This window comes from Theropithecus gelada, chromosome 12, assembly GCF_003255815.1.
Source record: "Theropithecus gelada isolate Dixy chromosome 12, Tgel_1.0, whole genome shotgun sequence".
NCBI lineage: Eukaryota > Metazoa > Chordata > Mammalia > Primates > Cercopithecidae > Theropithecus > Theropithecus gelada.
The window spans coordinates 63,273,195-63,294,376 of NC_037680.1; the positions used below are offsets into that span (position 1 = coordinate 63,273,195).

Genomic DNA, 21,182 nt, shown 5'->3' on the forward strand with positions numbered 1-21,182 from the left:
AAGATATATAACTGTAACTAACTGGTATTTTTTACATACCTTCCTTTTTAGGTGCTTGGGTAAATCATGGTCGGGGAATGGTCAAGGAACATAACAGTCATTTAATCTGGACATATGATGCACCACATTTGGGCTACTGGATAGCAGCTCCACTTCCAGGAACTAGAGGTATTGTAAAAAATGAAAGTAATTAAAACATATAATCCAAATAGTCTTGCTGGAATTGATAGCAGCAGACCTCAGTTTTATTCTAAGCACTGCCACTTACAAGCTGTATGACAATGGGATAGGAACTTGATCTCAGCATTTTTTTTTTCATGTGTATAAGGTCTCTTATAGTTATATCTGATGAATCTGTGAAGAGTGAAGTTTGTTCAAATCAAGTATTTTCTTAGTCTACTTTTTTTTTATGAATAAATTCTGTCCAAATCAGAGCTTTTGGTTGCAAGCAACAGAAAAATACTTTGAGTAATTTAAAAATATGCTATATTAGAAGGATGTAGGGAGTTCACAGGAACCCAGGGAAGGCTGAAGAACCACATGCTGAAAGGCAGGACTCCTTGCCGTGCCAGATGGCCTAGTTAGCAGCCTGCTTGACAACCTTTGCCAGGTTGCTGCTGTGTGGTGGCTGGCTCCAACCCTTTCCAGCCCTTTCCAGTATTTTCCTTATACTATTCCTGGTCATTCTAGGGCTGAAGAATGATCATCCCATTGGCCCACTTTTGGGTCATGAGCACACATGTTACTTGGTGGGGATTGAGGAGGAGAGGAAGGGCTCTTGGAAGTCTGCAGACACCATCATTCAAGAAAAGACTGAGGATGTATTAAATCAAGCTTGTTCAACCCCCAGCCCACAGGCTGTATGCAACCTAGGACAGCTTTGAATGAGACCCAATACAAATTTGTAAACTTCCTAAAAACATTGAGTTTTTTTGTGATTTTTTTTTTTTTTTGAGCTCATGAGCTATCATTAATGTATTTTATGTGTGGCCCAAGGCAGCTAAAAGATTGGACACCCCCGTACTAAATGAAAATTGGTCTGACATTTTGAACAGAAGGAAGATGGAGGCTGGGGAGCAAAACCATGAATTGTCCCCTAGGGAAGATCTGTTCATATTCTAGGAAGAATGAGAATTTTATTTCCTTATATTTAACATGTTGTCAAATTATCTAGGTAATTTGTACCTCAGGAAACCCTACATTGATCTCAAGTTGTGTACATTCCTCAAAATATTCAAACATTGCATATTTTAGCCATTAAATTTTGAAAAAAAGAAAAATTCTCTAACCTGCAGTAGTCTAGACTGGTTGCACTGTCAGCCTGCTACCACTTCCTGGGCCTTTTGGGTATGTGTTGGCATAAATTAAATTGCTTCTTGGCTTTCCCTGCCACCAGCTTTCATGAGTCAATTATGATAGCTTATATTCCTTTATTCTTGTAGGTTTGTGTTTTTACAGATTAAAAACAAAGCAAAATTTAGTGTTATTTTAGTGAAGATTTTAGAGTGAAAGTTGAATACATGATTGAAGATTATGATATACATGCATTAGAGATAATTCTTTTGGTTTATCAAGTGTTTTGGCTCACAGCTGAGGGGTAGTTGCTACCTGGGTATTTCATACTGATTAGGAATAGTCCTAGTACTTACCCTGATCCAGAACATGGATGGCATTTTACATATGTTTATCTGCAGCATTTTGTCATCTAACATTATTATGACTATCTATTATTTTGAAGGCTATCGGTTTTCTCTAATTTTTAAAATCAAGTTTGATTTTTATTTTCATTCTGTGTTGGCAAGTTTGAATTTTCTTTTTTGATTGGGTCTTGCTATGTTGCCTGCTCAGGCTGGGCTCAAACTCTGGATCTTCCCACTTCAGCCTCTTGAGAAGCTGGGACTGGGTAGCCATATATAATCACGAGAAATGTTCTTTTTATTTCTATTTGAACTTAGTGCTTACGAGATTATTTATTCAGAAACCAGAGGGTGGTTACTTTTGCTTTTCATGATGCAAAATATCATACAATCCTGCCAGCTGTCTGGCCTTATCCCATTCTATATTTGCAACTATAATGAAATATCGATGAAAAACTAATTTCATACAACTCATTTCATTTTTAATAAAAATAACCTATGGAGCATTTCAGTTTTATAGAGAAATGTACTTACACTAAAAATATATCTAAAATAACTGAATTACGTAAGATAGCTTTATGAATTACAAAAGCCAAAATTATTTTCTAAAACCACATGGAAGTTCTGTTCCAGATTATTTATTGGAAAAGATGTTGTTTGGATGAGTACGAAAATAAAAGTAGGGGCTTCTTGTTTAGTTTGAATTAGAGACCTTCTAGTGATGCTTTTGAAGAATTTATTCTGCAAGCATATCAATCAAAGGAATACTACATTAGAAATATGGATAACTTGATGATAGCCCTTACTTTGTCTGTAATTAACTGAGTGAGCTTGAAATAGGTACTTACCCAACTGAGCATTAGTTTTCTTGTTTCTAAATTGGGAGAGTTGGATATTGTGTTAGTCTGCTCAGGCTGCCATAACAAAATAACTGCAGAGTAGTAACTGGCTATTAACAGAAATTTATGTTCTCACAGTCTGGAGGCTACTGTCCAAGGTCAAGGTGCTGTCAGGGTTGGTGAGGTCTCTTCCTGGCTTCTAGATGGCCATTTTCTCAAGGTGTCTTCACATGGTCTTTCCACACACCAACCAATTCTCCAATTTTCAGTGGACGTTGATTATATCCTATAATTCAATTCAGTCCTGACATTGTCTACTTACAGTTAGCATCAGACCCCTCAGGTTAAAGGTTTAATCCCATAGGACTGCCCCCATTTCAGGTGCCCATTGCAAGCAGCAGGTTCTCAGATTTGGCTTCAAATGGAGGGTTTGCACAATTCTCTCCTCAGGTTTGATTATTTGCTGTGATAGCTCACAGAAATCAGGGGAACACTTACTTACACTTAACAGCTTGTAATAAAGGAAACGATAAAGGATACGGATCAAGAGCAGATGAAAAGGTACATAGGGCAATGGTCCTGTGTACAGGAGCTTTTTCCCCCATAGAGTTGGGGTATATCACCCTTCTGGCCCGTGGATGTGTTTATCAACCTAGAGGCTTTACACACCCTACACTTGAGGGATGTTGATGGAGGCTTCCTCGTGCAGGCATGATCAATTATTAACTTAATCTCCAGCCATTCTCCTTCTCGGAGTATGAGGGGTGGTGCTGAAAGCTACAAGCTTCTAAGCATGGCTTGTTGGTCACCAGCCCCCAGGCATGAGCCCGCCCAGAGTCAAGTTAGAACAAAAGATACTCCCAACACCCAGAAAATTCCAAGGGATTTAGGAGCTCTATGTTAGGAAACAGGGTCAAAGACCACATACTAGAACAAAAGACACTCCTAGAACCCCTGTTGCTCAGGAAATTCCAAGTGTTTTAGAAGCTCTGTGCCAGAAACTAGGGACAGAGACCAAATATATATATGTTGATTATGACACAATTCCTAATGTCCCTAAACATTTTAAGATATATAAAATCTCAAAGTTGTGCCTATGATGAGCTAGTGTTTGCAGAGCTTCTTTAGTTATAAATGTGGTTAATTTGTTTTTTAAAGTTTAAATAGAATTCTAGAATTCCTTGGAAAAATATTAAGTGCAAGAGATTAATTTTTCAGATTGGTGTAGGAGAGTAGGTGGTTGAGTTCAGTTTAATAAGCAAGTGTTTTAAATGTGCATTTTAAATATACTTGAATGAAAAAAAACGCTTTTCTACCTAACTCCTTTTAGACATGCATGCACACAGACAGATGCATTCTCTTGCTACTGCCATACGTATAGGATTTGGGGCAAACTCAATATGTCAACATCCTGTTTCCAAATATGAGTTTTGTTGGATTCCTGTGGAGTTGTTAGCATTATTCCATTCTGGAAACAAACTCATTTATGCCCAGTTATAATCAAACCAAACCTCCATACAAATCTACAGATAGCAGAAAGTTACTCTCATTTCTTGTTTGACAAAATTTCATATCGTACAGTGTTGTGTTTGTTTGTCTATTAAATAAGATAGATCAGTCACCATCTGTGAAATCATGGCCAATAGTAGAGTGCCCGTTTTAATATAACCTTAAAGCTTCATTCAAGAATAGTGTGGTATAGCTAAAACTGAGCGCTTATCATGAGCCAGGCACTGGTCTAAGTGTTTCACAAGTATTTACTCATATCTAACCCATGTGAACTGCTGAGGATTAAATATCTGTTACTGCTCTACAGATAGGGGAAGTAGATACAAAAGAAATGAAACTTTCCCAAGACTGAATAAAAATAAATGGTGAGGTGAGAGTTCCAATTCAGACACTTTGGCTCTAAAGTCTACATGCATAACTGCAATACTGTTTCTCCAAATCTTTAGTGCAAAATTTGAAAGATAAAATTAAAGAGGTGGTGGTCCCTCAAATTCTTCAGTGTCCTCAGTGCAGGTGGGAGCCTCATTCTGGATGTTTTCTCATGGTAAAGATGACCAGAAACCAGTTGCCCCACCACTCACTCTTCTTACCCTATCTCCCTGAATACATATTAGAATATAATTGGTACTGATAAGTAGACTTATTATATACCTTTTTGAGCTTTGTGATATTGAAGTCTTTGTGATATTGAAGCAGATTACCTCAAGATTAGCTGCCCAATAGCATTCATCTTTATCATGTTTTTAAATGTTTTATCTTTGTGGGTACATAATAGGTATTTATATTTCTCAGGTACATGAGCTATTTTAATACAGGCATACAATGCATAATAATCATGCATAATAATCACATCAACATAAATGGGGTATTTATCACCTCAAGAACTTATTTGTTATAAATGTTTTAATTATACTCTTTATTTTTAAATGTACAATTATTGTCTGTATTCACTCTGTTGTACTATCAAAATACTAGATCTTACTCATTCTAATTAACTAACCATCCCTACTCTCCCCTAACCCCACACTACCCTTCCTAGCCTCTGGTAAACCATCATTCTACCCTCAATTTCCAGTTGTTTTAGTGTTTAGCTCCCACAGATGAATGAGAACATGCAAAGTCTATTTTTCTGTGCCTGGCTTATTTCACTTAACACAATGTCCTAAACTCCCTTTCATGTTGTTGCAGATGACAGGATCACATCCTTTTTTATGGTTGAATAGTACTCCATTGTGTATATATGCCACATTTCCTTTATCCATTCATCTGTTGATAGACACTTAGGTCATTTTCAAATCTTGGCTACTGTGAACAGTGCTGCAATGAATATGGGAGTGCTGATATCTCTTTGATATACTGAGTTCCTTTCTTTTGGGTATATAGCAGTGGGGTTGATGAGTCATATGGTAGCTCTATTTTTTTTGAGGAACATCCTAATTGTTCTCCATAGTGACTATATTAATTTACATTCTCACCAACAGTGTAGGAGGGTTCCCTTTTCTCTACATCCTCACCAGCATTCATTATTGCCTGTCTTTTGGATAAAAGTCATGTGAACTGGGTGGGATAAGATGATCTTATGGTAGTTTTGATTTGCAGTTCTCTGATCAAATATGTCGAGCTTCTTTTCATATACCTGTTTGCCATTTGTTTGTCTTTTTTTGAGAAGTGTTCTATTCAAGTCTTCTGGTCATTTTTTAATGGGATTATTAGAATTTTTCCTGTTGAATTGAGTTCCTTATATATTCTGGTTATTATTTTCTCCCATTCTGTGGGTTGTCTCTTCTCTTTGTTGATTGTTTGTTTTGCTCTACAGAAGCTTTTGATGTTATCCCATTTTTGCTTTGGTCGCCTGTACTTGCAGGATATTACTCAATAAATCTTTGCCCAGATTTATTGGAGAGTTTCCTCAGTGTTTTCTTTTGGTGATTTCGTAATTTGAGGTTTTAGATTTAAGTCTTTAATCTATTTTGATTTGATTTTTGTATATGGTAAGAGATAAGAGTCTAGTTTCGTTCTTCTGCATAAGGATATCCAGTTTTCCCAGTACTGTGTATTGAAGAGACTGTCCTTTCCCCAGTATGTGTTCTTGGCATCTTTGTTGAAAATGAGTTTACTATAGATGTATGGATTTATTTATAGGTTCTCTGTTCTGTTCCATTGGTCTTAATATGTGTGTTTTTACCACTAGCATTCATTTTTATGTTGAAATCATCCTAGTCAGCTTTTACTGCAGTAAAGCTTATCACAATGCCATTCCTATACGTATGTTCTCATAGCAGGAGGATAGTGGGTCAGTTGTGCTCCATTTACTCTAGAGCCCAAGTAGAAGGAGATGCAACTCTTAATCCTTCAAGTCTCAGAATTTTTGGATTCTATTTCTTTATACCCCTGCTTGCTTTGGTAAATCCTTTTTTTGAATTTGTCTTTAAAATTTTTAAAGATTAAACAAAATAGTAAATACAGCTGATAATCAACATTCTATCTTAAAATCTCTTTGTACAAAGCTCAAATTAGTTAAAAATATTTTCTCCCAGTTTATTTTACCAATTTTTTTGTTACTTGGATCACCAGTTTTACTGCCTGTTGAAACAGTTTTCTCACTGCCTGGCCTGGAAGCCAATGTCATATGTTTTAAGCTTTCTCTAGCAGCATCTCAGCATCTTCTGTCATAGCCATTGCTGCAGTAACAAACAACCCTGCTGTCTCGGTGGCTAACGATATCAAACACTTATTTGCTACTTACATTTCATGAGTGTTTCAGGTTGTCTGCTACACTGTTGGACTTGGCTTCATTCAGTTCAACAGATACTCTCATTCTAGATGCCAGGTTGAAGGAATGAAAACTCTCTGGGATATGCTATTCGCATATTAGAAGGCTTGAGCAAGAGGGCAGAGCCATACCATGCAAACTTATTTAATATGCTCACATTTCATTGGTTAAAGCGAGTCAGTCAATGAAGCCAACGGATAGGGAAGGTTTACTTCACCCATAGGGAAATCTGTCATAGGAGGGGAGCAAACAAATAAAAGTGTGTAACCTATTCAATGTGCCTCACCCAGCATGTGACATAGTTGAGAATTTGATCTAAAATAACATTTTCTCTTTGTTTATATTGAACCATGTAGGTTCAGGTATAAATGAAGATTCCAAGGACATAACTGCCTACCATACAGTATTTCTTACAGCCATATTAGGAGGAACAATAGTCATTGTCATTGGATTTTTTGCTGTACTACTTTGTTATTGCAGGTAAGAAAATATTAATGGCTATAAACAGAAATTATCAAGGTATGGTATCATTTCAGTGTATTCTGTACATTAAAAAGTTTATTTGTAGAAATAAATTTAATTTTACAATATATCTTTATTTTTAATCTGCATATCTCACAATAGCATTGCACATATATGATGTGTAGATTGTGGAGTGATTTTTAAAAAATGAACCATTTGTGTCATAACTTTTAAATATTTTTTGCCTTCTCTTCTACTCTAGGGATAAGTGTGGTACTCCACAGAAAAGAGAAAGAAATATCACTAAACTTGAGGTCCTCAAGAGAGACCAGACAACTTCAACAACACACATAAATCATATCAGTACAGTTAAAGTTGCATTAAAAGCTGAGGACAAGTCACAGTTATTCAATGCCAAAAACTCCTCATATAGTCCTCAGAAAAAGGAACCATCAAAGGCAGAAACAGAAGAAAGAGTTTCCATGGTAAAAACTCGGGACGATTTTAAAATCTACAATGAAGATGTTGCATTTCTATCAGTCAATCAAAATAATTACTCAAGAAACCCAACACAGTCTTTGGAGCCCAGTGTAGGGTCCAAACAACCTAAACATATTAACAACAATCTATCTTCATCTCTAGGTGATGCTCAAGATGAAAAGAGGTATCTCACAGGTAATGAGGAGGCTTATGGGCGTTCCCATATTCCTGAACAGCTTATGCATATTTACAGCCAGCCCATTGCCATTCTTCAAACATCTGACCTTTTCTCCACGCCGGAACAGCTACATACTGCTAAGTCAGCTACTTTGCCAAGAAAGGGACAGTTAGTCTATGGCCAACTGATGGAACCAGTAAATCGAGAGAACTTTACGCAGACCTTGCCCAAAATGCCAATTCATTCTCATGCACAGCCCCCAGATGCCAGGGAAGAGGATATCATACTTGAAGGTCAACAGAGCTTGCCATCCCAAGCTTCAGATTGGAGCCGATATTCAAGCAGTTTACTGGAATCCGTCTCTGTTCCTGGAACACTAAATGAGGCTGTTGTAATGACTCCATTTTCATCAGAACTTCAAGGAATTTCAGAACAGACCCTCCTGGAGCTGTCCAAAGGAAAGCCCTCCCCGCATCCCAGAGCCTGGTTTGTGTCTCTTGATGGAAAGCCAGTTGCGCAAGTGAGGCACTCCTTTATAGACCTGAAAAAGGGCAAGAGAACCCAGAGCAATGACACCAGTCTGGACTCTGGGGTGGACTTGAATGAGCTTCACTCAAGTAGAAAGCTCGAGAGGGAGAAAACATTCATCAAAAGCATGCATCAGCCCAAGATCCTTTACTTAGAAGATTTAGACCTAAGCAGCAGTGAGAGTGGAACCACCGTCTGTTCCCCTGAGGACCCAACTTTAAGGCACATCCTAGATGGAGGGAGTGGAGTGATTATGGAGCACCCTGGGGAAGAGTCCCTAGGAAGGAAAAGCACGGTTGAAGATTTTGAAGCTAATACATCCCCCACTAAAAGAAGGGGCAGACCACCACTAGCCAAAAGAGATAGCAAGACTAACATCTGGAAGAAGCGAGAGGAACGCCCACTGATTCCCATAAATTAACTCCAACAGGGATTGTGTGTCTGCTGTCTCGTGCCGTTTATTCTTGCTTCTTGTTGTAAATTGCAGTATGAACTTAAGAAGTTGAGACTGAGCAATCTCATGGTTCTTGGACATGTCTCAAGCAGAGTAAATGGTAATTCAGTAATCAGAGAGAAAGATACCAAGGAATGCTTTTTCTGGCCTATTCATTTATTTTTGGGTAATGAATTACAGTATCCAAGTTTTTAAAATGTAAAATAGCATCAAGATGTTAGTTTTCTGAAAATGTTGCTCGGCCAGCCAGTTTGGCCTTGACTCTCTTAAGAATAAACAGTGAAATATATACTCCTCAAGTTGCCTCCAAAAATGTTGCCTCTGCCATGGTGACTACCCCATGGAACATTTAGAAACAAAACTGACTTCAGGCATCATATTCTTTTAAATGTTACTATTACGTCCTCTTCTGCCTATACTTAAAAATAACTTGATAAATGACTTGGACTGATGTTACTCTGGAGTTATCTCAAAGAAAATGTTGTTTGGTCTTTAAACAGCATGTGTATTGTATCATCTCAAACGTAAATCCTACGTTTATATAATATGAGCAAGAAGCTACTTGGTCATTAGAGAGGGAGACACCAGCTCTTTGGTTGTTTTTGGATATAACTTCACAAAATAAGTAAGGTGTTAAATTGTAATTTAGAAATTTGGCAAATTTGGCAATTAATGTTCTAATGCTGAGTTTTTATTTAAAAATTAATTATTTTTTCTTCCCCTCAACAATGAAGCAAGCTTAGCTGTCAAGGAAAACTTTTTACAAATCTGAAAAAATAATCTATGACTTTGATTTAAGGCTCACTGATACTTTTAGGCTAAATTGGTTTTAATATATTTCTTCTACTCTAAAAACCTGAACTCAGTCACTTAAAGGCTATGAAATTTAAAAAAATGATGTGAAAGTTTCTTTTGAACACTAAAATAAAATATGTGGAGATAAAAATAAACATTGATTTATTTTTCTTAAATGTTGATGAGAAGAAAAAGAAATGCCATTTTTTCTGAGGCTCAAAAATACCTTCAGTATAGTAGTTGTATATCCAGATATTGATTTGCTTAAAAAATGTTTAAGAAAAACAGTTTCAATTTCAGGGGGAAAGTAAAAGCTTTTCCCTAAGTTACTTATAGCCTTTGCAACTTCTTTTTTCAGTTTTGTAAGTAATATATCTATATTCTTTTCATCATAGCAAGCATTCAATGTGAACAACTTTTTAATTAACTCAATTACCATTCATACATCCTAAAAATAAAAAGCTCATTATTCATTAAAATCAACTGATCCCATTTTTCTTAAAATTTCCCTGAAGGCAAATGTCTGAAGCACCTTTCCCTTGTGGGGGTAAAAATCCTAAATTGCTTTGTTTTTCATTCCCTGCTATTCAACATGGGAGCAACATAGAGACCGTCAACAAGTTCAGTGAACCAAAATAGCCACATTTACTTCAGTAAAATTATAGCTAGATGTGCAATTTTTTCCTGCAACTTCTGCAACATCTAACCTGTCAAATAACCTTCCTACCATTCTGTGTTAACCCAAAGAACATAAAGACCCTAGGTAAATATTTGCTATATATTACTCCAATCCATAGAAGAAATAAATGTTTTGGGTAATACATAGGCTTCCTTTTCTTTTTTTTTTTTTTTTTTTTAAGTGATAAGGCTTATAACAATTAGAGAAGGCTTCTTATTGGTTTTACACAGAAAGATACATCAAAAGCAGCACAAATGAAAATGATTTGGAAAAGGTTAAAGTTAGTGCTCTGCTGAAGTGCCTTTGATATAGACTTGCATTATTAGAAGGATATAACATCTTTTTTAAGTGTGCATTTTCTTTCAGTTAACCAAATTAAACAGATGTGCAGTTTTATTAAAAATATAGACCTAGTGTTTCATGTTGGAACAATAAATTTTGCATGTGAGTAGTATTTCTTGTTTTTTGAATACAGTATATATTGATGATAAATTATGTTGGAATGAAGTCAGAAACTATATAGCAAAACTTTATATTTTAAGTGTTTATTTTTCCCACCTTTAAATAAAAATGTTTCATCTCAGCTTGGTAATGAAATACACATATTGGTGTAAGGGTATACCATTCAGGTATGCCACTTATTTTATTCATTTTTGTGTAAGGGAAATGAGATGATGTATCCCAAGGGCTTTTCTAGAACTACTTGTTTGGTTTCAGAATAAAACCTTATTATTTTTACACTGCACATGCTGTTCGCAATTGGTAATTATAGGCAATTTATCTTTTCTAATGATCAAAAGAGTGTGACTTCTAATTTGTGAGTAGTTCACAAATTTCCTGTTAAAAAGCTGAAGCCATCTACCTTTTCTTAACCCAAGTGATAATAAACAATATTCACAACTTTCTTAAATTTTTAAATTGAAAACTAAGGTTTTTTCAAATATAAACAGATGATTTTGATCACAAATTATTAACATTTGTCGATCCATTGTATATACTTTGGATATATATTAAAGGCAAAACTATCTCTCGACTAACTGATGGATTCATTTACTAAAGCACAGCTATATGTATTTTTGAATACATATGATCTTGAGACTTTATAAATCAATTTTTATGACTTTATGCAGTTGTATAGGGATTATGCCCTTTTATAATACATAGTATACCACAAAGATCACAAATGTTGAGGAATGAAAGCACTTCTTTGCTTTGGCAATCATTTTCAGGCCACTATGTGTTTGAATCCTCTGGTATTGATATGTATTATAGGGTTTTAGAGATCTGTGGGTCAAATGATGTCCCTCAAAACTTCCCAGAAAGGTGAAGCTCAAAGTCACACATTCATTTATAAGGCGCATGAGTTTCTCATTTTCCCATGTACCAGCATTGTAAAGGAATTCAGCTGTATTAATTTCTATTTAAGATCTAGAATTGACATTTTGCCTTCTTATTTCCAGGTGTTTCTATTTTTTGTATTCTTTCAGAGAAATCTCATATTTCGGTGTATTTATTGCTGTTACTACTATATTTACTGCTGAAAATTGTAACAACCTGAAGATTTGTAAAATGTTAAACATAGTTCATTAAAAATAATAAAATAAATCTAAAATGTGCTTGATGCATTGTTTAATTTTTGGTAAACTAGAAAACATTCCTCCTACATTGCCATTTAATCTAATAAATATTCAATTATTACTTATTACATCTCCTACAGTAAAATAACCCCTTTTGTTTATATAATGAACTTGATATTTCTTTATACTTCATGTCTCCAAAGTTCCCATTTTTACTGTTAGAGCTGAGTGTAGACAAATTGTTTTCCATCCACTGAGGAGACTTAAGACAATCTGATCGAACTTAAAATAAATTACAAATCCCAAAACACCTAAGGGAGAAAATGATACAGTAAACCCTCAACCCCTTTTAAAAATATTCTTTGAACTCTAAACCTGAATCTAAATGATAACATAAAGGCTGTTTATATTTAAAGAGTTAGCTCTCCAAGAACCTATCTGCTTAATCAGTTGAACAATATTTAAGTTCAGGCAGTTTGTATTTGGGGACTTTAGAATACTTTGTAGAATTATCTTGACTGCCATGTTTTTAGACATTTCCTGTAACTTTTATAAATGAATATGGTACTAAAAATAGCTTGGGTCAGTCCTAATGGGAATTGGACTCTGAATCCACTCACCAATAGAGATTGTAATTTCCAGCACTGTCTTTATGATAGTTTCACTCGGATCCCTGCATGTGCTAGCCAAGCTATGGCTACCTTTGTTAGGGAGCCTGGTCTCCATCTAAGAGAGTCTTAGTCTTATCAGAAATGATACAGCCCCTGGAGGAGCCATAGGGGACCCTAACTCACATGGTACTGGTTTGTAACAAAACATAAATCAGAAACAGCTGCCAAACAGACGATGTTCACAAACTGATCGTCACATTCTCATCTCAGAAGAGAAACTAATATGGGAAGACTGAGATGTAAGAACTGTAAGAAAAGTAGTTGGATGGAATTAAGAGACATTTTAACAAGTTTATCAAAAGCGATTCACCTTTTGGTACTTAATAACTGGCAGATAATCAGGGATCCTTTCCTTGAAGTAAATGTTGGAGAAATATTTAAACTACACCACAGTGTTTCTTTATCTAGGCCCCATGAAATCACCTTGTGGACCTCTTTTTACAGGTGGATTTCTTAATAGATGGATACACAGTGAGACAGCTTACTTAGTAAGTTCTCTCTAAATCAACTGGAGGGCTAATTTCTTCTGAGAAAACTGCCCTGTTTTCTTAGTTTTGAATTTGTTTGCTCCATCAAAATAAATATTCTTTCTTTGACTTGTCTTTATCTTTTCATTTTGAGCCTCAGTTTGAGGACTGTAGATTTCTGCCTATTAAGATTTTTAAAACATAACATCTTCAGATTTTGACTAGAAGAAAATAGGCTAGAAGTTAACCACAATTTGCCATATTAAATGCTGAAAAGCTAATAATCTCAATGACAAATTATGGAAAAACATTTTCATCAAGTATATAATGGTACATGTCTTAGAAAAAAATAACTATTTTCTTTCCAAAAAAGGTAAGCTTAAAGATTACGTTTTAAAACTACCTGTGATGTTTGTTAAAATATTGCAATAATACATTTCTGCACTTTGTTAGCTATAGTAGATGAATAGCTTCCTATTTCTTTTGGGAATGTTTACAGGATGATGTAAACTCACAGATTATTTTTTAAAAAGAAAGTTCACATCTTTAGAAGCATATGCTATTTTATCCCCCTAGGTAACAAAACCTTTCTTCGTTGAAACTATATTTCCTGGTTTTCAAGTCTACCCCTGCTATGGTTCTGAATGGTATTCCACAGTCTTGCAAGAGTACCACATTTTTCCTATGAGTTGATTTTTTTCTGTTCTTCAGGTTGATTAGGGGTTTCATAATTCATATGTTGACTAGTTCTAATCCTTGTAGACCTTATTAAAACACTAGACTAACTGCAGACAGTCTGATTCAAAACAAATAAGATAATTACATTCCCAAGAGTCTCTGGACTTACTACACTTGAACAGCTTAGTTAGAAACCTTTTCTAAATACTATACTGAAAGGGTAATAGTGGCTACTAAGCAATGTAGAGTAAATATCTCAGAATTTTTATTTTACATATCTCCATATTTCAGTCCAATAATGTAGATTATTTTTTCATAGAAAAATACTTTAAAAAATTAACTTAAAATATTAGCTACTCAGTATCCAAAATTTTATAATAAAGACTATTTCAAAACCCTGATTTCTGATTTAGGTAATTTCTGAAAGGTTTGTGTCCATAAAATACAAAAAAACATACTTTTGCAAATATTTTCTCATTGTTACTTTTAAAAATTTAGTATTTCTTAGTTTTAAAAGAGTTGCTTGTCATTATTCCATGGATTATTTAACAAAACACTATTGATGTGAATATTGACCATTGAAGAAGATGTTAATAAGTAGACGAGATCTATAATTAAGGATTTTACCAATTATTTCTAGGGAGTGCTTATACTTATAAAAGGAAGGGAAAAATTATTTCTCTGAATAAGTTTTTTTTCTTAATGTTTAAATGACAAGAAAAGAATATTGAAAGTGAATTTCATGATAACAATCTTTAACACATACCTGTTTTCTGAAATTCTGGTTTCTCAAAAAGTAATCCTTGCTACTGTTCTATCATTTTCTTTTTTCATAATGAGACATAAGAGCAAGCTGTCATGAATTAGTGATAAGAGAACTATATTTACTCTTCTTGAAATTGGGACCTTTCCTGCCTTTTTCTTTTTTTAAGTCAGGGTGAGATTTGATACTATTAAAATTAGCCTTAGTAAGAAACTAATCTGAATCAGGAAATTTCAAAAATTCCATCTGCCCCAAGATGAGCTCATTTCATTTCTAAAGCAAATACTGCCTGATTGTGTGTACTAAATTGCTATGTTGATATCTTGCTTATGTTTGTCTTCTTAGACCGCAAGATCCTTATGGACACAAACCATGCTTTATAATTCCTCCAATTCTTAACAGTACCTTTGTTATAGTATGTACTCAAAAAATAGTGATTAATGGAGTAATGAATTAGATGAATGATAATGGATTTTTTTTTTCAGTGGAATAATTGGAAGTGTTTTGAGAAGGGGAGAGAGTGACATCAGCAAGATGGTAAAATAGGAGCTCCCCTGCTTGTATCCTCTCAAGCAACAAAGGCAAAAGTGACTTTGTGGGAGCTCTGGAATTCAGATAGGAGTTTGTGAAACCCTACTGGAGCTCAAGACCTAGTGAGGCCATTCTAGAGGGTAGAACTGTGCCCATGTAGAAATCTCACAGGCTATGGTCCCAGTTCCAGACCTGGAAATGGCCCTGTCATCCTCAGAACTCAGTTGCAGCCATGTTTGGCCTTGATCCTGCTACCACAATCACCCACCAAGGAACCCAGGTAAAGTCATGCCATTTATGCCTTGAATGACTGGCCTGCTGACTTTGTTTCTTCCTGTGGACCCTGAAATGGCTAAGAGACTTGTCTTCAGCTCTGTCAGCTGCAGACTGCAAGCAGTCCTGCCCCATGAGGTCCCCAGGGGGAGACATGCTTGTCTGAGTTCCTGGAGGCAGACCTGTCAAACTTAGTCTCAGCTATGGAACCTGAAGCAGCCCTGCAACTGTTTTAAGTCCCTCTCATCTATGGGCTGGGGCCAACACTGCCTGTCCAGAGAACTACCCAGTGACCCAGGGGGAGCCTTCCCAGAAACCCACAGGAAGCCACACCAGTCTGTGCACCTGGTGATGGGCTAGTTGTCTGAGTGAACTTGAAGACAGAAAAGTTGAAATTACCCAATTGTAGGAAGAAAAAGAATGAAGGAAGCATAAGAGACTTATGGGACACCATCAAATACAAATATATTATTAATTATGGGAGTTTCTGAAAGAAGAGAGAAAGTTAAAGAACACTTATTTAAATAAATAGTAGCTGAAAACTTCCCAAATATTGAGAGGATTATAGACAACCAGATTCATGGAGCTCAAAAACCCCTAAGCAAGATTGACCCTGTATTAGGCCATTCATACATTGCTATAAAGAAATACTTGAGACTGTGTAACTTATAAAGAAAATAGACTTAATTGGCTAATGGTTCTGCACGTTTTACAGGAAGCATGGGGCTGGCATCTGCTCAGCTTCTGGTGAAGCTCCTCAAGGAACTTTCAATCATGCCAGAAGGTGAAGGGGGAACAGGCCTGTCACATGATGAAAGTAGGAGAAAGAGAGAGAGAGAGAGAGAGAGAGAAAGAAAGAAAATGGAGCAGGGGTGGCGTGCCACATACTTTTAAGTGACCAGACCTTGTGAGAACTCACTCACTATCATGAAAACAGCACCAAGCCACAAGGGATTCACCTCCATGATCCAAACACCTCCCACTAGTCTAAGAATTACAACTCGACATGAGATTTAGGGAGGGACAAATATGCAAACTCTATCAGACCCAATGAAAAATATTCTGAGACATATTATGATCAAATGTTCAAAAATCAAAGACAGCATCTTGACAGCACCAAGAGAAAAGTGTCTTATTACACACAAGGAACCTTCATAAGACTATCAGCAGAGTTTTCAACGAAACCCTTGTAAGCCAGGGGGAAGTGAGAGAACATATTCAAAGTGCAAAAAGAAAAAACAAACTATCAACAAGTAATACTATACATGGCAAAGCTGTCCTTCACATATGAAGGACAGAGAGACGTTCCCTGACAAAGAAAACCTGAGAGAAGTCATCACCAGTAGACCTGCCTTACCAGAAATAATGAAGTTCTTAGAGTTGAAACAAAAGGATGCTAAATAGCAACATGAAAACGTATGAAAGTACAAATGTTTCTCAACTTATAATGGGGAAACATCCTAATAAACCCATCATAAGGTCACAAAATTAAAGGTCAAACCAATGTAAGTTGGGGACCATCTGTACAAAATTCACTGGTAAAGGTAAATATTTAGTCAAATCCAGTATACTCTAATACTGTAATAATGGTGTGTAAATGACTTTTGACTCTATACAAAAGTTAAAAGACCAAAGTATTAAAAATAACTATAGCTACAATTTGCTGATAAATAAAGTAGAAAGATATACAATGTAACATCAATAGCCTAAAAGGCGGTGAGGAGAGAAGTAGAAGTGTGGGTTTTGTATGCTATTGAACTTAAGTTTTCAGTTCAAAATAGAATGTTATAACAATAAGATGTTTCATATAAGTCCCGTGGTGAACACAAAGAAAAAATAAACCTCTAGTGAATACACAAAGATTAAAAAAAAAAGTCAAAGCATGCACTCTAAAAATTTAACAAATTACAAAGGAGGAAGAAAAGAATGGTATAATGGAAAAAAGGAATGATGAAACAGTAAACAAAATGGCAAAAGTTCTTACATATCGATTATTACTTTACATGCAAATGAATGTATTTTCCAATCAAAAGACACAGTGTTTAAATGGATTAAAAAATACGATCTCAGTTGGAAAGAAATGGCAGATAGGAGACAGGACTAACTTCCAGTTCCCACTCAGAGCAGCGTGTGGAGGCTCACACTGTGAACTTTCGCTCCAAGAATTAGTGCAGTAACATACCAAGAAAATCAGAGACTCCACAGGCCCTTTGAAGGAAGCGGCTTGCTGTTGCAGGTTCTGTGAGACAGCCAAAAGAATGTGAGTATTCAAAGTGTAAAAGAGGGAACATCCATCCCCAAACACACATCCTCCCTGGGAAACCTGAAGGTCCAGATCACAGGAGAAGGATCTGACGTTACCCGGAGCTGAGACAAATTTAGAGAGCTGAGCAAAATATGGGGGTAGAGGAAGCACAGGGAGGGGTCCTGTGGGCCCTCTCAGTCCCCAGGGAAGCCATTTCTGACTTTATCTCATAGGGGTCCTTGCTGGCAGTGGAAATGGGGAAAGATGAGGGGAAAGGAAACATTCAGCTGAACTTTGTAACAATTTCAACTGAAGGTGAAGTTTCCTGGACAGAAACTGGGGGAGGGAGTGACCTGGAGTACAGATATGAACATAGAAGCTGCAGAAGGTGGGGAGGCCTGAAACCTGAAAGCCCTGTTTACTTTCTCAGAAGGCAGGCTTGTAGCCTGGGGCAAGTTCTCAGCCCTGCTCACTGGCTGCCTGGAAATAAACTCAGTGTGGTTAGGGGGACACAGTGGGAGCGAGACCAGCTTTTCCAGCTGTATGGGAGCTGGGTAAGGCCTGTCACTGCTGGCTTTCCCCCACTTCTCTGGTGACCTGTATGATGTGGCAGAGGCAGCCATAATCTCCCTGGTAATGTAACTTCATCAGCCTGAGAACCATGCCCCCACCCCCCACAACAGCTGAAGCATGCCCTGCCCAAGGAGAGTCTGAGCTCAGACACACCAGACCCCACCCCTACTTGATGGTCTTTCTCTACCTGCTCTGGTAGCTAAAGACAAAGGACATAATTTCTTGGAAGCTCTGTGGCCCACCCACCACCTGAGACACCCAAATACTTATCCAGGTGACCTTAGGGCAAGCTTATATACTCCCTGTAATACTGCAGCTGATACTCCCTTGAAAGCACCACCTCCTGGCCAGAGGCCAACCAACACAAAACCAGCACACTAAGCAAAAATACAACCAAGGACTCTCACAGAGTCCACTTCATGCCCCTGCTACACGCATTGGAACAGGTTCTGGTATCCATGACCGAGAGACCTGAAGATGGATCACATCACAGGACTCTTTGCAGACACTCCACAGAACCAGCCCAGAGCCTAGTAGCTCTGCTGTGTGGCTGGATCCAGAAGAGGAACAACAATCACTCTAGTTGAGCTCTCAGAAAGCCCCATCCCTAGGGGAATGCGGAGAGCACCACATCCCCATAAGACAAAAGAATCTGAACAGCAGCTCTTGAGCACCATCTCTTCCCTCTGACATAGTCTACCCAAATGAGAAGAAACCAGAAAAACAATTCTGGTTTATGAATTGATGGAAAAACAAGGTTATTTACCACCCCCAAAAGATTACAATAACTCACCAGCAATGGATCCAAACTGAAAAGAAATCTCTGAATTGCCAGAATAATTCAGAAGGTTGATTTTTAAGCTACTCAAGAAGGCACCAGAGAAAGGTGAATACAAACTTAAAGAAACTTTAATGTCACAGGATATGAATAGAAAAATAGATAAACAGCATAAATAAAAACAATCACTTCTGGAAATGAAGGACATACTTAGAGAAATGCAAAATCCACTGGAAAGTCTCAGCAATAGAATTGAACAAGCAGAAAAAAGAACATCAGAGCTTGAAGACAAGGCTTTTGAATTAACCCAACCCAATAAGGACAAAGATAAAAATTAAAACATGAGCAAAACCTTCAGGAAGTTTGAGATTATGTTAAAAGAACAAACCTAAGAATAATCGCTGCTCCTGAGGAGAAATCTAAAAGTTTGGTCAACATATTTGAAGGAATAATCATTCTACTATGGAAAACAGTGTGGAGATTGCTTAAAGAACTAAAAGTAGAACTACCATTTGATCCAGCAATCCCATTCCTGGATGTCTACCCAGAGGAAAAGAAGGTATTATACAAAACATATACTTGCAAATGCATGTTTATAGCAGCACAATTCACAATTGCAAATATATGAAACCAGCCTAAATGCTCATCAATGAATGGATAAATTGTGGTGTATATACGTATTAGTTCCTTTTCACACTGCTGATAAAGACACATCGAGACTGGACGATTTACAAAAAAAAAAAGAGAGAGATTTAATGGACTTACAGTTCCACGTGACTAGTGAGGCCTCAAAATCATGGTGGAAGGCAAAGAGGAGCAAGTCATATCTTACATGGATGGTGGCAGGCAAAGAAAGAGAGCTTGTGTGGGAAACCTCTCATTTTTTAAAATCATCAGATCTTGTGAAACGTTTTCACTATCCCAAGAATGGCATGGGAAAGACCTACTCCATGATTCAGTTACCTCCCACCAGGTCTTTCCCACAACATGTGGGTATTCCAGATGAGATTTGGGTGGAGACACAGCCAAATCATATCAATATATACCATGGAATGCTACTCAGCCATAAAAAGGAATGAAATAGTGGCATTTGCAGAAATCTAGATGGAACTGGAGACCATTGTTCTAAATGAAGTAACTCAGGAATGGAAAACCAAACATTTTATGTTCTCAATCATAAGTGGGAACTAAGCTATGAGGATGCAAAGGTGTGGAAATAATGCAATGGACTTTTGGGACCTAAGGTAAGGATGGGAGCAGGGAGAGGATTAAAAGACTACACACTGGTACAGTGTACATTGCCTGAATGTTTGGTGTACCAAAATCTCAGAGATCATCACTAAAGAAGTTATTCATGTAACCAAACACCCCCTGTTCTCCAAAAACCTATTGAAATAAAAAAAATTAATAAGTTGAAAAATATGATCCAATAACATTCTGTGTACAAAATACTCGCTTTAGGCTTGAGGACACATAGAAAGTAAATGAATGAAAAAAGATATTCTATGCAAATTATAACCAAAGAGAGCAGGGGTGCCTATACTTACAAAAGAAAAAAACAGACTAAGTCAAAAACTGTAAAACTATACAATTCGAATGTAGTAGTAAATGCCTGCATTAGACAAAAGTGTTCATATATAATAAAGATGTCAATTTATCAAGAGGTTATAACAATTATAAATATATAGGCACCTACCATCAGATCATCTGAATATAATAGGCAGATATTAACACAAAGGAGAAATACACAGCAATATAACAGTGGGGGACTTTAATAGTCTACTTTCAACAACGGATATATTATCCATACCAAAAAGAAAAAATATCAATAAGGATGAAGTGGACTTGAATGATAAACCAAAGGAACCTAGCAGACATATAGAAAGATCATTCCATCTCACAGCAGCAGAATACATATCCTTCTCAAATACACATGAAACATTCTCCAGGATTTATCATATGTTGTGTCATAAAACAAAACAAATTTAAGAAGATTGAAATCATCTCAAATATCTCTTTCAACTACAATAATATGAAACTAAAAAGCAATGATAGGAAGATAGGAAAATTCATAAATATGTGGAAATTAAGCAATAGGTTTCTGATCAACTAATGGATCAAAAAAGAAATTAAGGCCGGGCATGGTGGCTTACACCTGTAATCCCAGCACTTTGGAAGGCCAAGGCGGGTGGATCACAAGATCAGGAGATCGAGACCATCCTGGTTAACATGGTGAAATCCCGTCTCTACTAAAAATACAAAAAATTAACTGGGCGTGGTGGCGGGCACCTG

At 36.6% G+C, this 21,182-nt stretch overlaps 1 protein-coding gene across 1 annotated transcript in view; it reads left to right on the forward strand.

The window, feature by feature from the left end:
- Nucleotides 1–11,949, forward strand: part of FAM171B (family with sequence similarity 171 member B) — a 72,965-nt gene extending 61,016 nt beyond the window's left edge. The window contains exons 6-8 of the mRNA XM_025404087.1: nucleotides 52–168; nucleotides 7,115–7,238; nucleotides 7,483–11,949. Of these exons, the coding sequence (XP_025259872.1) occupies nucleotides 52–168; nucleotides 7,115–7,238; nucleotides 7,483–8,827 (1,586 nt within the window). The 3' untranslated portion in view covers nucleotides 8,828–11,949. The remainder of the gene's footprint in view (nucleotides 1–51; nucleotides 169–7,114; nucleotides 7,239–7,482) is intronic.
- The last annotated feature ends 9,233 nt before the right edge of the window (nucleotides 11,950–21,182 follow it).